The 15,556-nt window shown below is 33.7% G+C and overlaps 1 protein-coding gene across 3 annotated transcripts in view; it reads left to right on the plus strand.

The window, feature by feature from the left end:
* C1H1orf141 (chromosome 1 C1orf141 homolog) overlaps positions 1-15,556 on the plus strand; it is a 205,821-nt gene that overhangs the window by 175,481 nt on the left and 14,784 nt on the right. For 2 of the 3 annotated variants that reach the window (XM_057716955.1, XM_057716947.1), the window contains exon 6: positions 3,317-3,384. In XM_057716955.1, coding sequence (XP_057572938.1) covers positions 3,317-3,384 — 68 coding nt within the window. Of the gene's footprint in view, positions 1-3,316; positions 3,385-13,746; positions 13,887-15,556 lie in introns of all 3 variants that reach the window. The other variant, XM_057716964.1, reaches the window with a different exon arrangement.

The raw sequence follows: 15,556 nt of genomic DNA on the forward strand, positions 1-15,556 counted from the left end.
TATGGTCAATTGTTGTGAATATTCAGTATGTGCTTGAAAATAATATATATTCTGCAGCAGTTGGGTACAGTGTTCTGCATATGTCTTTTAGGTCAAATTTCTTCACTGTGTTTTTCAACTCTTCTATATCCTTACTACATGCTTGTCTGTCAATTGCTGAGAAATTTCAGACTTATTTATTTTTCCTTATAGTGTTACCAAATTTTGCTTTACAGATTTTTAATATAGTTTAGGCTGTTATTAATTTCATAAAATTTTAGAATTGTTATATACTTCTAGTGAATTGAACCTTTTTAAATTATGAAGTGATTGTCTTATTATCCAATATTACTGTAGTTACCCCAGCTTTCTTTTGGCTAACATTCACATGATATATCTTTTTCCATCATCTTGTTACCACATTTCTGTAACATTATTATCTATCTCTTACATAAGAAACATCTCTTGTAAACATCAAATTGTTAGATTTTAAAATCTACTGTATAATCTTTGTCTTTGCAATGGAGCATTTAGTCTGTTTACACTTAATGTAACTACTTATAGCTTTGGATTTAAATCTGCCATCTTATTTTGTTCTTTCTATCTCTCCTGTGGATTCTGTGTTTCTTTTTCTGTCTTCTTATGTCTTATTTAGGATTGAGTTTTTAAAATTTAAACTTTTCCCCTTTATTAATTTGAAAGTTATGTATTCTGTTTCTGTTCTTTAAATGATTACCCAGAAATTACAATATTCATCTTTTCAAAATATATTGTTACCCTCCTTTTGAACAATAAAAGATTCCTAGAACATGTTAATTATTATACTGCCATAATGAGTTTTATGTTGTTACCAGAGTCCAACGTCTCACCTAAATATTATCTAAATCAGTTATGGTGAGACTCAAGGTATGATTGATCCTGAGGCAAAATTCCTTTCCAGCTTAAACCTATGGAATCAAACAAATTATGTGCTTCCAAAATACAAAGATGGGACAGGAATAGGATAGACATTCTCATTCCAAAAGGGAGAAATAGGAAAGAAGAAAGGAGTGATGGGTCCCAAGGAAGTTTAAAACCTGCTAAGACAAACTTCATGAGATCTTAAGGCTCAGAGATAATCTTCTTTGGCTCAATGCTCTACCTCCCTGACCCACTCGGGCAGAGGTCCTGCTGTCACAACTCTGCTGGGTGAGGGGGTCACATCTCCCCACTGGGGACTCTGCTAGGCCAGGATTTCATCCCCAAGACTTTATCTAGTGGCAGTGTTGGCCCACCCCCAAGGGCTCCATAGGCAGAAACTGAGGCAATGGCCTCTGATTTTGAAACTGAGGCAGGCCTGATGATCTCTGAGTCACCTTCATGGTCATTCTTCCCCTGTCTTGAGGAATAGTACATTTTTGCAATGAATAGCTCTATGGTCCTATCCTGTAAAACCCAAGAAGTCCGACAGCCTTCCTTCATTTTATCCCATCTCTATCACCTTCATTTCAAACTAGCAGTGTCTGCTGGGATGCCTGATTAGGTCCATGTTTCACACCCACACCAATCTCCTCATCTCCATATCAAATGGTCAGTGCACCACAGCCTTAGTGTTCCTTTTGAACATGCTTCCTCAGTTTTTGTAATATGAGAATTTTCTAAATTTTTAAGTTCTGGTTCCACTTTGCTTAACAATGTTGTCTTCATTTCTCTTGTCTTGCATTTTACTACAGGCAGTCAGGAAAACCAAGCCTCTTCTGTAACACTTTGCGTAGAAATCTCAGCTAACTATCCAATTTCATCACTACAAGTTCTACCTTCCACAAAAAGCCAGAACACAAACACAATTCAGCCAAGTTCTTTGCCACTTCATAACAAGATCACCTTTTCTCCATTGTCCAATAGCGTGTTCCTCATTTCTGTCTCGGAGCTCGTCAGGATGGCCTTTACCATCATATTTCTACCAACATTTCCGCATATGGTTATTCATGTATTCTCTATGAAAATGGAAGCTTTCTCTATAGCTCTCCTCTTTCTTTCTGAGTTCTCACCAGAATTGCTTTTAAAATCTCTTCACGGCCATATTGGCTTTTTCTAGCACGCGCCTCAAAACTCTCAGCCTCTACACACTACCCAGTTCCAAAGAGACTTTTATATTTTTAGGTATTTGTTACAGCAGCACCCCACCTCTCAGTCCCACTTTCTCTCTTAATCAGGCTGGTATGACAAATTACTATAAACTGGGTGGCTTAAAGAACCAACATTTATTTCTCACAGTTTCAGCGGCTGGAAGTCTAAGATCAGTAGGGTCAGGTTCTATTGAGAGCCTCCTTCTTGGTTTGCAGACACCCACCTTCTTGCTTTATTCTCACATGGCAGGGAGAGCGTTAATCTCATTGTGGGCATTCTACCCTCATCACCTCATCTAAACCTAATTACCTCCCAAAGACTCACCTCCCAAACCACCACATTGAGAATTAGGGCTTCAGCATATGACTTTTGGGAGGGACACAAACATTCAATCCATAGCAACGACCCTATTTAAATTACACCTCCCTCTAATGCTGTCCCTCCCCAAAATCTATGTCTGTCACACCATGCATCTCAATTTATAACTGTTCACTCCTTTGTTTCTTTACTCAATTCTTCTCTGTACTATCCAGTAAAATGTGTGCATCATTGGGCAGAAATCACAATTCCAGAGTCCAACACCAGTGCCTGGCACATTGCAGGTGATCAACAAATAACTGTTGATTGAAGGAATACCAGATGTAAGTTTGTTACATCTATTATCTCATTTAATCCTCACAGCATCCCTGTTACATAAGTACTGTTATTTCCACTTAACAGATGGGTAAACTAAGGCTCAGAGATGTTAAATGATTTTCCTAAGGCTACATACCTCATAAAGAGAAAAGTAGTTTTTGGTCCCAGGCTATCTACATCCAAAGTCTGTATGCTTGACCCTACATTGTACCTACTTAAAAAAAAAAAGTCCATTAAATGATAATCCAAATTAGTAAAATTCATAATCGGAGCTGGGGATTCAGGTTGAGGGAAATATTTATCTTTTCAAAGGAATTAATGAAAAGATTTATTTGACTATCAAGTATGATTGTTTTATTTAGAAATCATTTTTTTCTAAGAAAATACAGCATGATTGTATAATGGTAAGTAATTGAAAGTTATATTCTGTTAATAGAAATTCTTTTTAAAAGCAAATTATTCTAGAACACATTTAGCTCTAACAAACTACATTTCTGAAAAGTTTACGTGTAGAGAAAATGGTTTGTTGCTTTAAATTAGAAGTAGTCTAATAGTACAGAAATATCATTTATGTTTGGATTTGCTTCTTTAGAGCCAGTAGAAGAATATCTAAAATCAAGATCTATTAGATCTTTTCATTTTCTAAAGGATACAACTGAGGTAGGTTTAATTTGCATGCTTACAATTATTTAATAGAAATTCAGATTATCCCTAATAGGTTTATACATTTTTCTACAAATCCCAAATTGAAATGAATTTTAGAATTCAGAAGCATAAAATTTTAAAGTGATTTCATCTCTGATATTATGCAAAACTTTGTATATGGAAATAATAGAGAAAATAATATATTATTTGTTGGACAGGCAATACAGTGGAAATAATTTATTGAATGTGAGAAGTACTAGCAGTTATCATAAAGTCAGTTAAGACAGGGCCTCATAGAAAATTATACATGCATAATTTAAATATTTTATTTTAATTTAGAATATGAAAATATACATCTATTTGTTAATCTTTTGGTATGTAGCCAAGACCACTTGTATTATAGTTATTTAACTCACATGATTACAATGACAATGATCATAACAGGTTTAGCACCAATACTATTGGGAACTTTCTTTAAATTTTATTTTATTGAAATATAGTTGATTTACAATGTGTTAATTTCTGCTGTACAGCAAAGTGATTCAGGTATACATATAAATATACATTCTTTCATATTCTTTTGCATTATGGTTTATCACTATAGTTGTCTGCGCTATACAGTAGGACCTTGTTGTTTATCCATTTTACATATAATAGTTTGCATCTGCTAATCCCCAAACTCCCAATCCATCCCTCCCCCACACTTCTCCCTCTTGGCAACCCCGAGTTTGTTCTCTATGTCTGTAGCACTAGTACTATTGATTCTTGCTAACAACTTGAGCAGAGGTACATGGGTGTCCTGAAAAGTGGCCAACCAGCCTTGACCATTGAGCATACCTGAATATCATTCAGAAGGTTTTTATCTAAGAGACTACAGAAAGAAGTTAATACAGAGAATCAGCAAAGTCATTTAAGAGAGTCTCTTAGGTATTAATTTACTTATTATTAATCCTGCTTATTGCTAATATGGAGAATGAAACATGAAGAAATACGTGCTTTGCACCATAGTTAATAACATGTTATCATTTTATTGCATATTTATACCTTCTATACTTTTTAAAAATGTTGACAAAATACACTGTCCAGATTATTAGTTTTATCCTCATCTACATGTTTTATTTAGGTTCGTGTTTAATAAAAATCTCCCAAGAAATATATTGTAGCATCATAATAAGATTACTGATCATAATAAATTTATTAGCATCTTATATAAAACATTTTAATTTTTAGAAAGACAAATCACAATATATATATGCCTTTTTAAATTAAATAATACGGAAAGGCTAATAAGAACACAAAGCCCTTGCACACATTCTTCCTGTTTTAATTTCTTCTTTTCAGAAGCAACTATGTTTAACCTCTTGGGGTTTCACTTCCTCTTATGATAAACTCTGTAATTCTAAAGAATGAGCTGTTTTTTTATTTATCAACTTTAAGCATTATGTGCTGCATAATTAAAAATAAAGATTTGAATTAGCTTATTTACACTGCTCTACATCTCACCTCTCTCCCTCTTCCCTCTTCTTAATCTCTGATAGTTACTTTTCTGCTTCTTCTATTTTAACTTTTGCGCCTTGAAGTAATATATTTAAATACTTTTTTTCTTTCCTTTCAACTTTAATCACTAACTCCCTATTATTCTTTATATAAGATGAAAAATCTTAGCAGTTTTAGCCTTTCCTCCACATCTTCTTACCTAGGTCAAATATATCTTTATTCTTACATTTTTGAGGTCAATGGTTATATTCACTTTGCAACTCTGATTAAGCCTTTATCTTTTGTCTATAGATTAATTCTAAAACTCAAAATGCTATAAACAGCGTTTATATTATTACTTTTTTGTAAATAATTGTTTTTTGTAGAACAAAGCAAAGTGCTAGGATTATGTTTCTTCTCAACAGGTACAATGTAAAAACAGTAGGCTCTCTTTCTTTATTCTCCATCAGTTACTAAAAAATAATTGCTGTTTACTAATAAGAAAAAAATCAAATTGTACACTTTAAATATATGCAGTTTATTGTATGCCAATTATATCTCAAAGTTCTTAAAAAATAATGTCATATATTAATTTCCCTTATATTTAGATCTTGACTTTCTTGTGTACTTTTTCTGGAATTCCTAGTTGCCTTTCTTTTTTCTTATGGCGAATGATAATAATAGCAAACATCTATGTAGTACTTGAGTGTGTCAAGCACTGTTCAAATACATATATATACACATATAGTCAAATATATAATATATTCATTTGTATGAAATATATGTGTAAATATATAATTTATAGCTTCAACAACCAAATGAAACAAGTACTATCATTATTCCTATTTTATAGATGAGAAAAAAGAGGCACAAAGAAAATAAGGAACTTAGCTGAAATCAAATTATAAGTGAGAGCCAAGAAGAACGCAGCAGTCTCATTCATGCTCTTTACCTCTAAGATAAGTCGCCTCCAATAAGGAAGCATGCACCTTTCTTATTATATGTGATATGATTAAGTTTCCTTTCTCATTCTATTTAGTGGAATCCATTCCAGTCTTCTTGGAGGAATCGTTCATGGAACCCAGAGACTTCCTGTTCTGAATTTGACTCACTGCTTTTAAGCCTGCTCCACAGTTGTCACTGGGCCATCCCACTCCTGGCTTAGTTTCCAGATTCTAATATCCCATGCCTTATTTCTTCTTGGATTTAATCTTTACTTTCCTAGACTACATCTTCAAGAAACTTGCCTAGAAATGGTACATGAATGTCTGAGAGTGTATTTATTTTTACCATACACTTGACTGATAATTTGGCTGAGTAGAATTATAGGTTCAAAATCTTTTTTTCTCTAGACTTTGAAATCTTTTTTTCTCTAGACACTGCCCCACTGTCCTATAGCATTCAAAGTTACTAATGAAAAGTTCTGAGTCTCTTGTAAGTGATATTATTTTTTTTCTCTGGAAACTTTCAGGATCTTCTCTTTATCAATGTTGTTTTGAAATGTCTTGAGGTTATGCCTAAGCATGCTTTCTTTGGGTCTAAAAAATGTCTTTCCATTACTGCTTTTCCAATTTCCTTTCCACTATTTTCTCTGTTCTCTAATGTTCAGGTGTTACATGTCTTAGATTGATTCTCTATATCACTTTCCTCTATTTTTATCTCTTTGAAATTTTACCCTTTATTATGGAAAATTTCCTTAACTTTTTCTTCTGGTCTTTTTACTGCACTTTTACTCAGCAATCGTGTTTTAAATTTCCAAAATTTCTTTTTGGCTATTTTTTTTTTCATAGAATCCTATTAACATTTGTTTCTAATTTTTCTGAGGAGAATTCATATTTTCTTAAGTTATTTTCTGAAGTCTCTCTCCAGAATTGAAAACTACCTGATCCTACAGTACATGACAGAGTTCTCAGCCATGTACTGTAGGATCAACTTTACCGCAGGATCAGAAAGCAGAGAGCAGGCAGCTTGCATGGTAGCCTTCCTTCCAGATGCTAACATGAGGAGATACTCTGGGGAGCCAAAACCCATGCCAGCAGAAGTTTATTCAGAGAAAGCCACTTATTTTAGCCTGGGATTAATTTCCTATAGCTCTCTATGCGGGATAGGGGAACTAGGAGATGGGGGAATTGGCAACTGGTTCAGAAATTCCATAGCAGAATTTCAGTTAACCTGTCTTTTTTTTTACAAGTTTTGTTCTCATTCCTACCCTCAGTACCTGCCAACTTTAAGCCTGGAGTTTCATCAGAAAGATAGAAAGATAGTGTGACTTTTTTTAAGTGACACCACTACTGTGCTACTAGCTTCAATTAACTTTACATCTTTCAGAAATCTGTTTGAACTCTCTCATGTGCTAACACCTCTCCCTCTCTCTCTCTCACACACACATACACACACACACCTACCTGTTCTCTTTCTATTGTAGGTTGATTGTTTTTTGTACTCCTTTGCCACAATTATAAATGGCTCTCAATAAGATATGGCTGTAAAGAGCATGGTCCATCACATTGACTCAGGAAGCCCCCTCCCCTTTAAAACTACTAACCCCTGTATCAGTTCCCCTCATCTACATTCACACTGACTCCCGAAAGGCCTTGCTCCTTCAATGATTTTTTGTTTGACTTTTACCAAAATACTTCTTAGACAAACATACCATCCGTTGCCGTATCTTTTCCATAGACCTTCAAGGTACGAGATGGTGAGGCACTGAACCAAAGTAGTAGCAATGGGAATGAGAGGAGGGCACTGACTGGCGAGAAATAAAGTAGTTAGAAACTGTAAGGGTAGTGGACGGAAACAGTTTTTGGTGGTGAGCACACTGTAGTGTGTACAGAAGCAGAAATATAAAGTTGTACACCTGAAACATATATAATGTTATAAACCAATGTAACCTGAATAAAAAAACATTTTTTAAGGCAAAAAAGAAAAAAGAAAGAAATTAAGTAGTTAGACGACAGAATTTTTTAAGTGACTGGATGTGGTGCTTAGAATGATAATCCCCAAATTTCTTTTTTGGAAAACTGGAAAAATGATGGTGCCGTTAATTAAATTCCATTAATTTTGATATGCTATATTTGTGCTATCATTCAGTTTGAAAAACTATCTAATTTCTCATTTGATTTCTTCCTTAAAATGTGGGTCCTGCAGAAGTTTGTTGTAGAAGTTCAAATACTTAGAGTCTTTCTCGGTATCTTACTGTTATTGATTTCTAATTTTCATTGTGGGTAGAGAACATATTCTGTAGGATTTCAGTCTTTCTAAACTTATTGAGACTTGTTTTAAGATTCAGCATATGGTTTGTCTTATTGAAAGTATTATGTGCACTTTAATAGAATGTGTATTTGGCAGTTGTAGGGTGTAGTATTCTGTAAGTATATATTTATAAACATATAAATATATCTATATGTTGTAGATGTATAAATATGTAACTATACCTATAAATTAGGTTAAGGAGATAGTTTTGTTCAGATCATTTGTATCTTTATTGATTTTTTAGCTAGTTATTCTACCAGTTGCTGAGAGATGGGTGTTAAAACCTCTATGATTATAAAATTGCCTGTTTCTCCATTTTATTCTGTCAATTTGCTTATGTATTTTGCAACTCTGTTATCAGGTACATACATATTTATGACTTTTATGTCTTGCTGATGAATTGATCATCCTTATCTCTGCAAATATTATGTCTTGAAGTCTATTTTGTCTGATATTTAAAAAGCCACAACATGCATCCTGTTTACACAGTATATATTTTTCCATCAGATTACTTTCAACTCACATTTAAAGTACATTCTTATAGACAGCATATAATTGGATCTTGCTTTTTTCCTATTCTGAGAATTGCTTTTAACTGGAATGTTTAGTCCATTAATATTTAATGTAATTATTGATATGAATGAATTTAAGACTAATATTGGAGGGGTTGTTTGTCTCTCTATTTTTTTGTTCTTCTGTTCTTTTCTTGTCTTCTTTTGGATAATTTGAATATTTACTAACATTTCATTTTAATTTATCTATTGACTTTTAGCTATACCTCTTTGTGTTTGGATTTTTTAGTGGTATCTTTAGGGATTAAAATATACATCATCAAGTTTTCAAAGTCTACTTAGAGTAAAATTGTACTATTTCACATAAAGATTTAGAAGACTTAAAATTGTATAAATCCATTTACTAACCCTACCTTTCATAATACCTTTCATAATATAGTTTTCATATATTTCTATAAACCCCATAAGACTATTATAATTTTTGCTTTCAACAATCCTATGTTTTACTTATCTTTCCAAATTACTCTAAAATTCTATTATTTGGAAATAAAATCTAGATATTTTGGAAGTTTGCTTATAATAGCTAAGTGCCAGTTTTTGCTAGATTTAGCACCTACAAAAAATGGGATATGTTAAGAGCCTCAAATTTTGAGAGTTTAATTCATTTTCATAAATGTACTAAACACTTAAAATTAACTCGACTACAGCCTCAATAATAAAGCCAATACACTGTGAGAAATACATTTTTAATCTCTGCAGATCTCTCTAAAATGAAAATATTCTGTTCTTACCATTCCCATGTAAAAGCTGTGAGGTTGTTATTATTTTGCACTAGTTACTTTCTCTTTGGAAACAGAATTATTAAGGTTGTGCCTAAATTGATGAGTTCTATTAATCTTCCAGGTGATGCCTTTGTAAAAGAAAATAAAGGTTGCGCTGTATTGTATGTCTTTGTTCTTCCAAAATGAGGGAGTTTTATAAAGATTGGGAACATTTAAAATGAAAATAAACAAACAAAAAATAATCCTATATGTTTTAAAGAAAGTAACAGAGGAATTTCCCTGGTGGCGCAGCGGTTAAGGGTCTGCCTGCCAATGTAGGGGACACGGGTTTGATCCCTGGCCCAGGAAGATCCCACATGGCGCAGAGCAACTAAGCCTGTGCACCACAGCTACAGAGCCTGTGTGCTGCAACTACTGAAGCCCGCGTGCCTAGAGCCCGTGCTCCACAACAAGCGAAGCCACTGCAATGAGAAGCCTGTGCCCCACAACAAAGAGTAGCCCCTGCTCACCACAACTAGAGAAAGCCTGCTCATAGCAAAGAAGACCCAATGCAGCCAAAAAACAAAAAAAGTAACAGAGTGAAAAATAACGAAGTATGACCAACTCTGATGCTCTTCAGTACTTCCTGAAGATATATTTCCATCTAGTATCATTTCCTTTTAGCCTGAAGAACTCCCTTAAGTATATTTTGTAGTGAAGCTCTGCTGGCAACAAAGTGTCTGTTTTCTTTTTCCTGAAAGTGTCTTAAAGATATTCTGAAGGAAATTTTTTCGTGATACAAAATTTTGGCTGATAATTTTTTTTCTTCTGCATATTGATGATGTTCCAATATCCACTGGCCTTCATAGATCTGACTGCCATAGTTTCTGATGAGAAGTCAGGGGTATTTCGAATTGTTCCCTTGTGTGTATAACTTGTTCTTCTCTGGCTGCTTAAAGATGTTCTCCTCATATTTGGTTTTCAGCAGTTTGATTATGTACTTAAGCATGGTTCTCTTCTTAACTATTCTGCTTAGGGTTCATTAAACTTTTGGAATTTATACACATATGTCTTTCATCAAATTAAGATCATATTTCATCTGACCACTATTTAAATATTTTTCTACCCCATTCTACTTTTCCTGTCCTTCTGGAACTCTTGTTAGACGTATGTCAGACTTTTCATTATTATTTTCTCACCAGGACACGTGTCTCTGAATCCCTTTGTAAAAAAAAAAAAAAAAAATTCTTCTTTTTTTTTCATATTAGGTAACTTCTATTGATCTGTATTAAAGTTCCCTGATTCTTTTCTTTAATGTCTCCATTCTGTGTAAAGTCAACCAGTGAGGTTTTTTTTTTAAGAACTTTTATTGAGATACAGTTAACATACAGTAAACTGCATATATTTAGAGTGTACAATTTGGTATTTTTTTCTTATTAGTAATGTATATATGGCAATCCCAATCTCCCAATTCATTCCACCAGTGAGTTTTTTATTTCAGATATTATATATTTTCCGTTCTATAATTTCCATTTTTTTGAATAATTTCTATTTCTCTAAGATTTCTTTTTTTTCTATTACTGTGAACATATTTTACTTTTTTCATTGAGTACAATTATAATAGCTTCCATAAAATCTGATAATTCCAACATCTGGGTTGTTTCGAGGCTGGTTTTTATTGTCTTCTCTGTTGAGACTAGGTTTCATTTTCCTGGTCTTTGTATGTTACGTTGGATTTATCCTGGACACTACGACTTTTACAATATGGAGACTCCAGTGTCTGTTATATTCCTACAAAGAGTAATGATGTTAGTGTTTTAGCAGTCGCTAACTTGGTTGGGCTCAAAATATACTCTATTTCTATAGCAGCAGCTCAAATTTCAGTTCAGTTGTTTTATCCTTAGCTGGGCTGCTTGCAGTTTTCCCTAAACATGCATGGTTCATGGGTCAGCGAGAGACTTGGACAGGGTTTATGCATAAAGGATGGGGCTGCCATCTTTGACACTCTTCTTTCTATCATTCACTTCTCATTTCCCAGAAGTTTTGGTCAGCCTGAACTGTGTTCTGTTTCTTCTGGCCAGAAAGAACACAAGTTTTCTATCAGAGTTTTAGATGTCATATACTTTGGCTTGCCTTCAAACTAAAAGTCATGAAAGTAGAAACTTCACTCTATGCAAGTCAGTAATTCCAAGTTTCAATGCTTTTTCTTTGTCACCTGCTTTCATGCATTCTCCAGGACCTTCAGGCAATTGTGTGTGTGTGTGTGTGTGTGTGTGTGTGTGTGTGTTTTCTGGAGTATTTTGTCTAGAGTTTATAGTTGTTATCTGAGAGAGGGTGGGTCTGATGAGGCTTACTCAGCCATCCTGAATAAGAATTTTCCAGAGTTTTTACTACTTCCATTATCTTTTCCTACTGCATTGCTCAATATTTCCTAAACATCTATAAATAATAGTGATGATAGGTGTCACTCTTATCATGCTGCAGACTAGTGTATTATCATCAATCATAATATTAGTTATTAGTTTTATATAGGTATAATTTTTAAAAGTTTGCTAAGATATTCTTTATCATATTAAGAAAGTATTCTCTCTAGTTTTATTACAGTTCTTGTCAATGATGATTACTGAAGTTATCAAATGTATTTTAAATATTACAGCTGTTAAAATAATTACATTGTTTTTCTCCTTTGATCTATTGGGAGATAAATTATAATAACTTTGAGCTATTAGGAGCTTTTAATTTACTGATAATTTTGTTTGGCCATTACAAATTGTTCCATTAGTATAGTGTTGAATAGTATTTTATTTTGAATTTGTGAAATCTCCTGAAGTCATATGTGAAATTAGCTTGTAGTCTTCTTCTGGTGCATTATCTTTTCAGACTTTGGTATTAAGACTATGCGAGCTATAAAAAGGACTGAAAAATTTTTGTTATTTACTCTTTAGTTTAATTGATATCATTTGCATAAGAATTGTTTGTTGCATAAACATTTAAAAGAATTTACATATAATCTATTTGGGCTCGGTTACTTTTTTTTTTTTTTTTTTGGTGCACGGGCTTAGTTGCTCCATGGCATGTGGGATCTTCCTGGAGCAGGGGTTGAACCCATGTCCTCTGCATTGGTAGGCAGATTCTTAACCCCTGCGCCACCTAGGAAGCCCCCTGGTTACTTTTTTAAAGGTAGTTATTTGAAACTTCATTACATTTCTTTTAAGAATTATTGGTATGCTCAAATTTTCTACTTCTTCTCAAGTCAATTCTGGCCATTCTTCTTTACATTAAAGTTTATCTGTTTGACTTTGAAGACATTGATTGTCTATGCCTCTCACAACCATCCTTCTTGACTGTTGAAACTTACCCTTTATACACAATAAATGATAAATGCTTCCCTGCCCCACCTGACTTTAAGTATGTTGTTGACTGTCTTGTGAGTACTCTGGACATGTGTTGTTGGCCTCTCCTGAAATGTCCTCTTCTCCAAATCCCAGCATTAAATTCTTCCTCACTGATGAATTGTATCTTCTCTATTCCAGCCCTCATGGATATTCTTCTCTTCTAAACCCCTCCTTAGTTATAGATTTATTGTTCAGTTTGGTTCTGAATGATATTATTCTATTACATTATTTACTAATGATTCATGTACGCTAATCGTATCTATCCAACAAGAATGTGAATTCTTTATGGCCTAGGTTTTTGTCATATTTTAAATTTTTATCCCGTATTATCCAGAATGAAATATATTCTGTGCCTAATGTGAAAAAAATTGTAGATACTAGACAAATATTTGTTTGGTTGGTTGATGGACAGTCACAAGTTACACAGTTTATACTTATAGATGCATGCTTATTTTGAATATCTAAATAATTGTATTTAAATAAAAATATACAGAGCCAATCTGAGACACTAGGAAAAGTTGGATCACTTTTTCTCCAGTTTCTCCCCCTCTATTCAGAACTATTATGCTATACCTACTCTGTGTATGAAATAGTAAAGTTTCTTTTTGAACAGATAGGGCTTTTTTTCTCTCAGTATTTAAACTTTAGACTTTCTCTGAATTTAGAGAAATACATTTTGTATGAATATAAATGCTAAGTTTTAGAGACAAAGAAAATAAAAGTTAGTAAAAAGTGTGAGCATAGGCAAATTTTTTAATTTCTGTAGATTTGTTTCCTCATCTATGAAGTGATAATATCATTTCATAGGGCTTTTTTCTGAGGATTAAGTAAGCATTATATTTGAAATTATTTAAAGATCTAGTCAGCTGTTAGTTATCACAATTAGGTATTCCATGTGAATAATCAAGTATAAATTTTTTATCAATATAGACATGAAAAAAATTAATTTCTAAGATAGTTTCCCCTCTTCTTCATGTTTAGGCGGAATATGCTAAGCCCTTCCCTGAGCTGTATTCACACAATAGACAACAATGTAGAAGAACACTGGGTTCTACAATCTTTTCTCCTGTACCCAGCGTTCAGTCTAATACTTATAAGAAGGAAAAAGACTCTATTTACAGGTATACACTTGGTATGTTTATATCGAAATAATGAAAATTAACTGCATCTAACTTTGATATGGGTATTAAGAAGATCTTTAGCTAAAGAAAATCAGTATCCAATCACATTACCACGTTATTTCACTACTTAATAACATCTGAAGACTCTATTACAAAATGGTGAAGTCCACATGTAATGGCATGTAATATCTTTTCAGCCATCAATCCTGTCTTTTATTTGTACTGATTCTAATCAATGAACAGTCTGTTCCAACTACTGTGTGATTTGACCCACTCTGTTCTCTATGTTCAGAACATACTTCTCTGCTGGATAGATTCCTATTTATCTTGAATAGTTGGGATACTTTTAGCTGCAGTTAAAAGAAAATCTAACTGCATATGATTTAGACAAAAAAAGATATCTATAATCTCAAATAACAATAAGTCCATCAGTAAGGCAGCTCCAGGTTAATTCAGGGGTTTAATGATGCCATCAAATATCCAGCTCCTCTATCTTTCCTCAACTTGCCTCAACTGTCTCAGAAAGTAGCTTGTCCTCCTGGCCTTGTTATACACGATGGTGACTACTATTCAAGATAACTGGTAACAGCACCCACTGAAAAAGAGAAAAGTTCTTTGACCCTTTTGTAGGAATGAGGAAAGTGCTCCCCAGCACCCTCCAGCAGACCTCCCCTGGTGTCTCCTTGGCTAGAATAGCTTCATGCACCTATATCTAAAAATCAGTAAATCATTATCAGCTTTTAACAGGACCCACAGTAGGAAATACTTTTTATATCAAAATGATTGATATCTGTATCAATATCTCTGTCTTTCTATCATCTATCTATCTCTCTGCCTACCTATGGAGCAGAAGATTCAGATTCATAGACCCCTAATTATTTATTTTTCTCTCTGTTAGTTGAAATTGATTGCAGTACTTTAGTGTTTTGAACAGTTATTGTTAAAGATGTATGTGATACACTCTATTCTATTTTCTTAAATGTTGGTCAGGAGATGCTAAATTGATTTAGTGTCTAAATTGATGGGTTGTAGCTCACATTTTGACAGCTTAGATTATTCAAGATTCATTCTCTGGATTTAAAAGGAGCCCGCCTCCCTTGAAGGACAGGGTTGCTTGGAGAAAAATGAATAAGATCTGAGTTCTGTTAGCAAAAAAGCGGGAAAAAAGACTCAAGTAGGCAACCCTCTGTTTACCACATCATTCTTTAAGTTCTACTCAGATGTCACATTTACTCTGAAACGCTCCTTGATAGCAGTGGCAGGCTGTGTTACTCTTTCAGCAAAGCAAATTTCCCTTTATAAAATTTCTTGAGTCTTTCTATAGAAGAAACATTGTAGTTCTTTTATCAAAGTTCCAAATTAAAGATTCCTGGAAAGTTGGCAACATGCATACAGGTTTATCCTGGCTAAAGTGAATAACAAAAAGAAGAAAAATAGAGACAAAAATTCATTAAATTGAAACTAGGACATTTTGTCTCAAACTCAAAGAAAATCTGTTACATATTACAATACGAAGTAGCTTGAAAGAAGATTCCAGAAGTCAATGCGCAATTCCAATTTCTAGAAAATAAGGAAAAATGTTGAGGAGCTAGTAGAAAAAATACTCCTATTAACCATCACTCCCCCACTTCTCACCCCGTCCACATCCTGCCACACACACACACACTCAA

The sequence above is a fragment of the Hippopotamus amphibius genome, chromosome 1, assembly GCF_030028045.1.
Source record: "Hippopotamus amphibius kiboko isolate mHipAmp2 chromosome 1, mHipAmp2.hap2, whole genome shotgun sequence".
Classification (NCBI taxonomy): Eukaryota; Metazoa; Chordata; class Mammalia; order Artiodactyla; family Hippopotamidae; genus Hippopotamus; species Hippopotamus amphibius.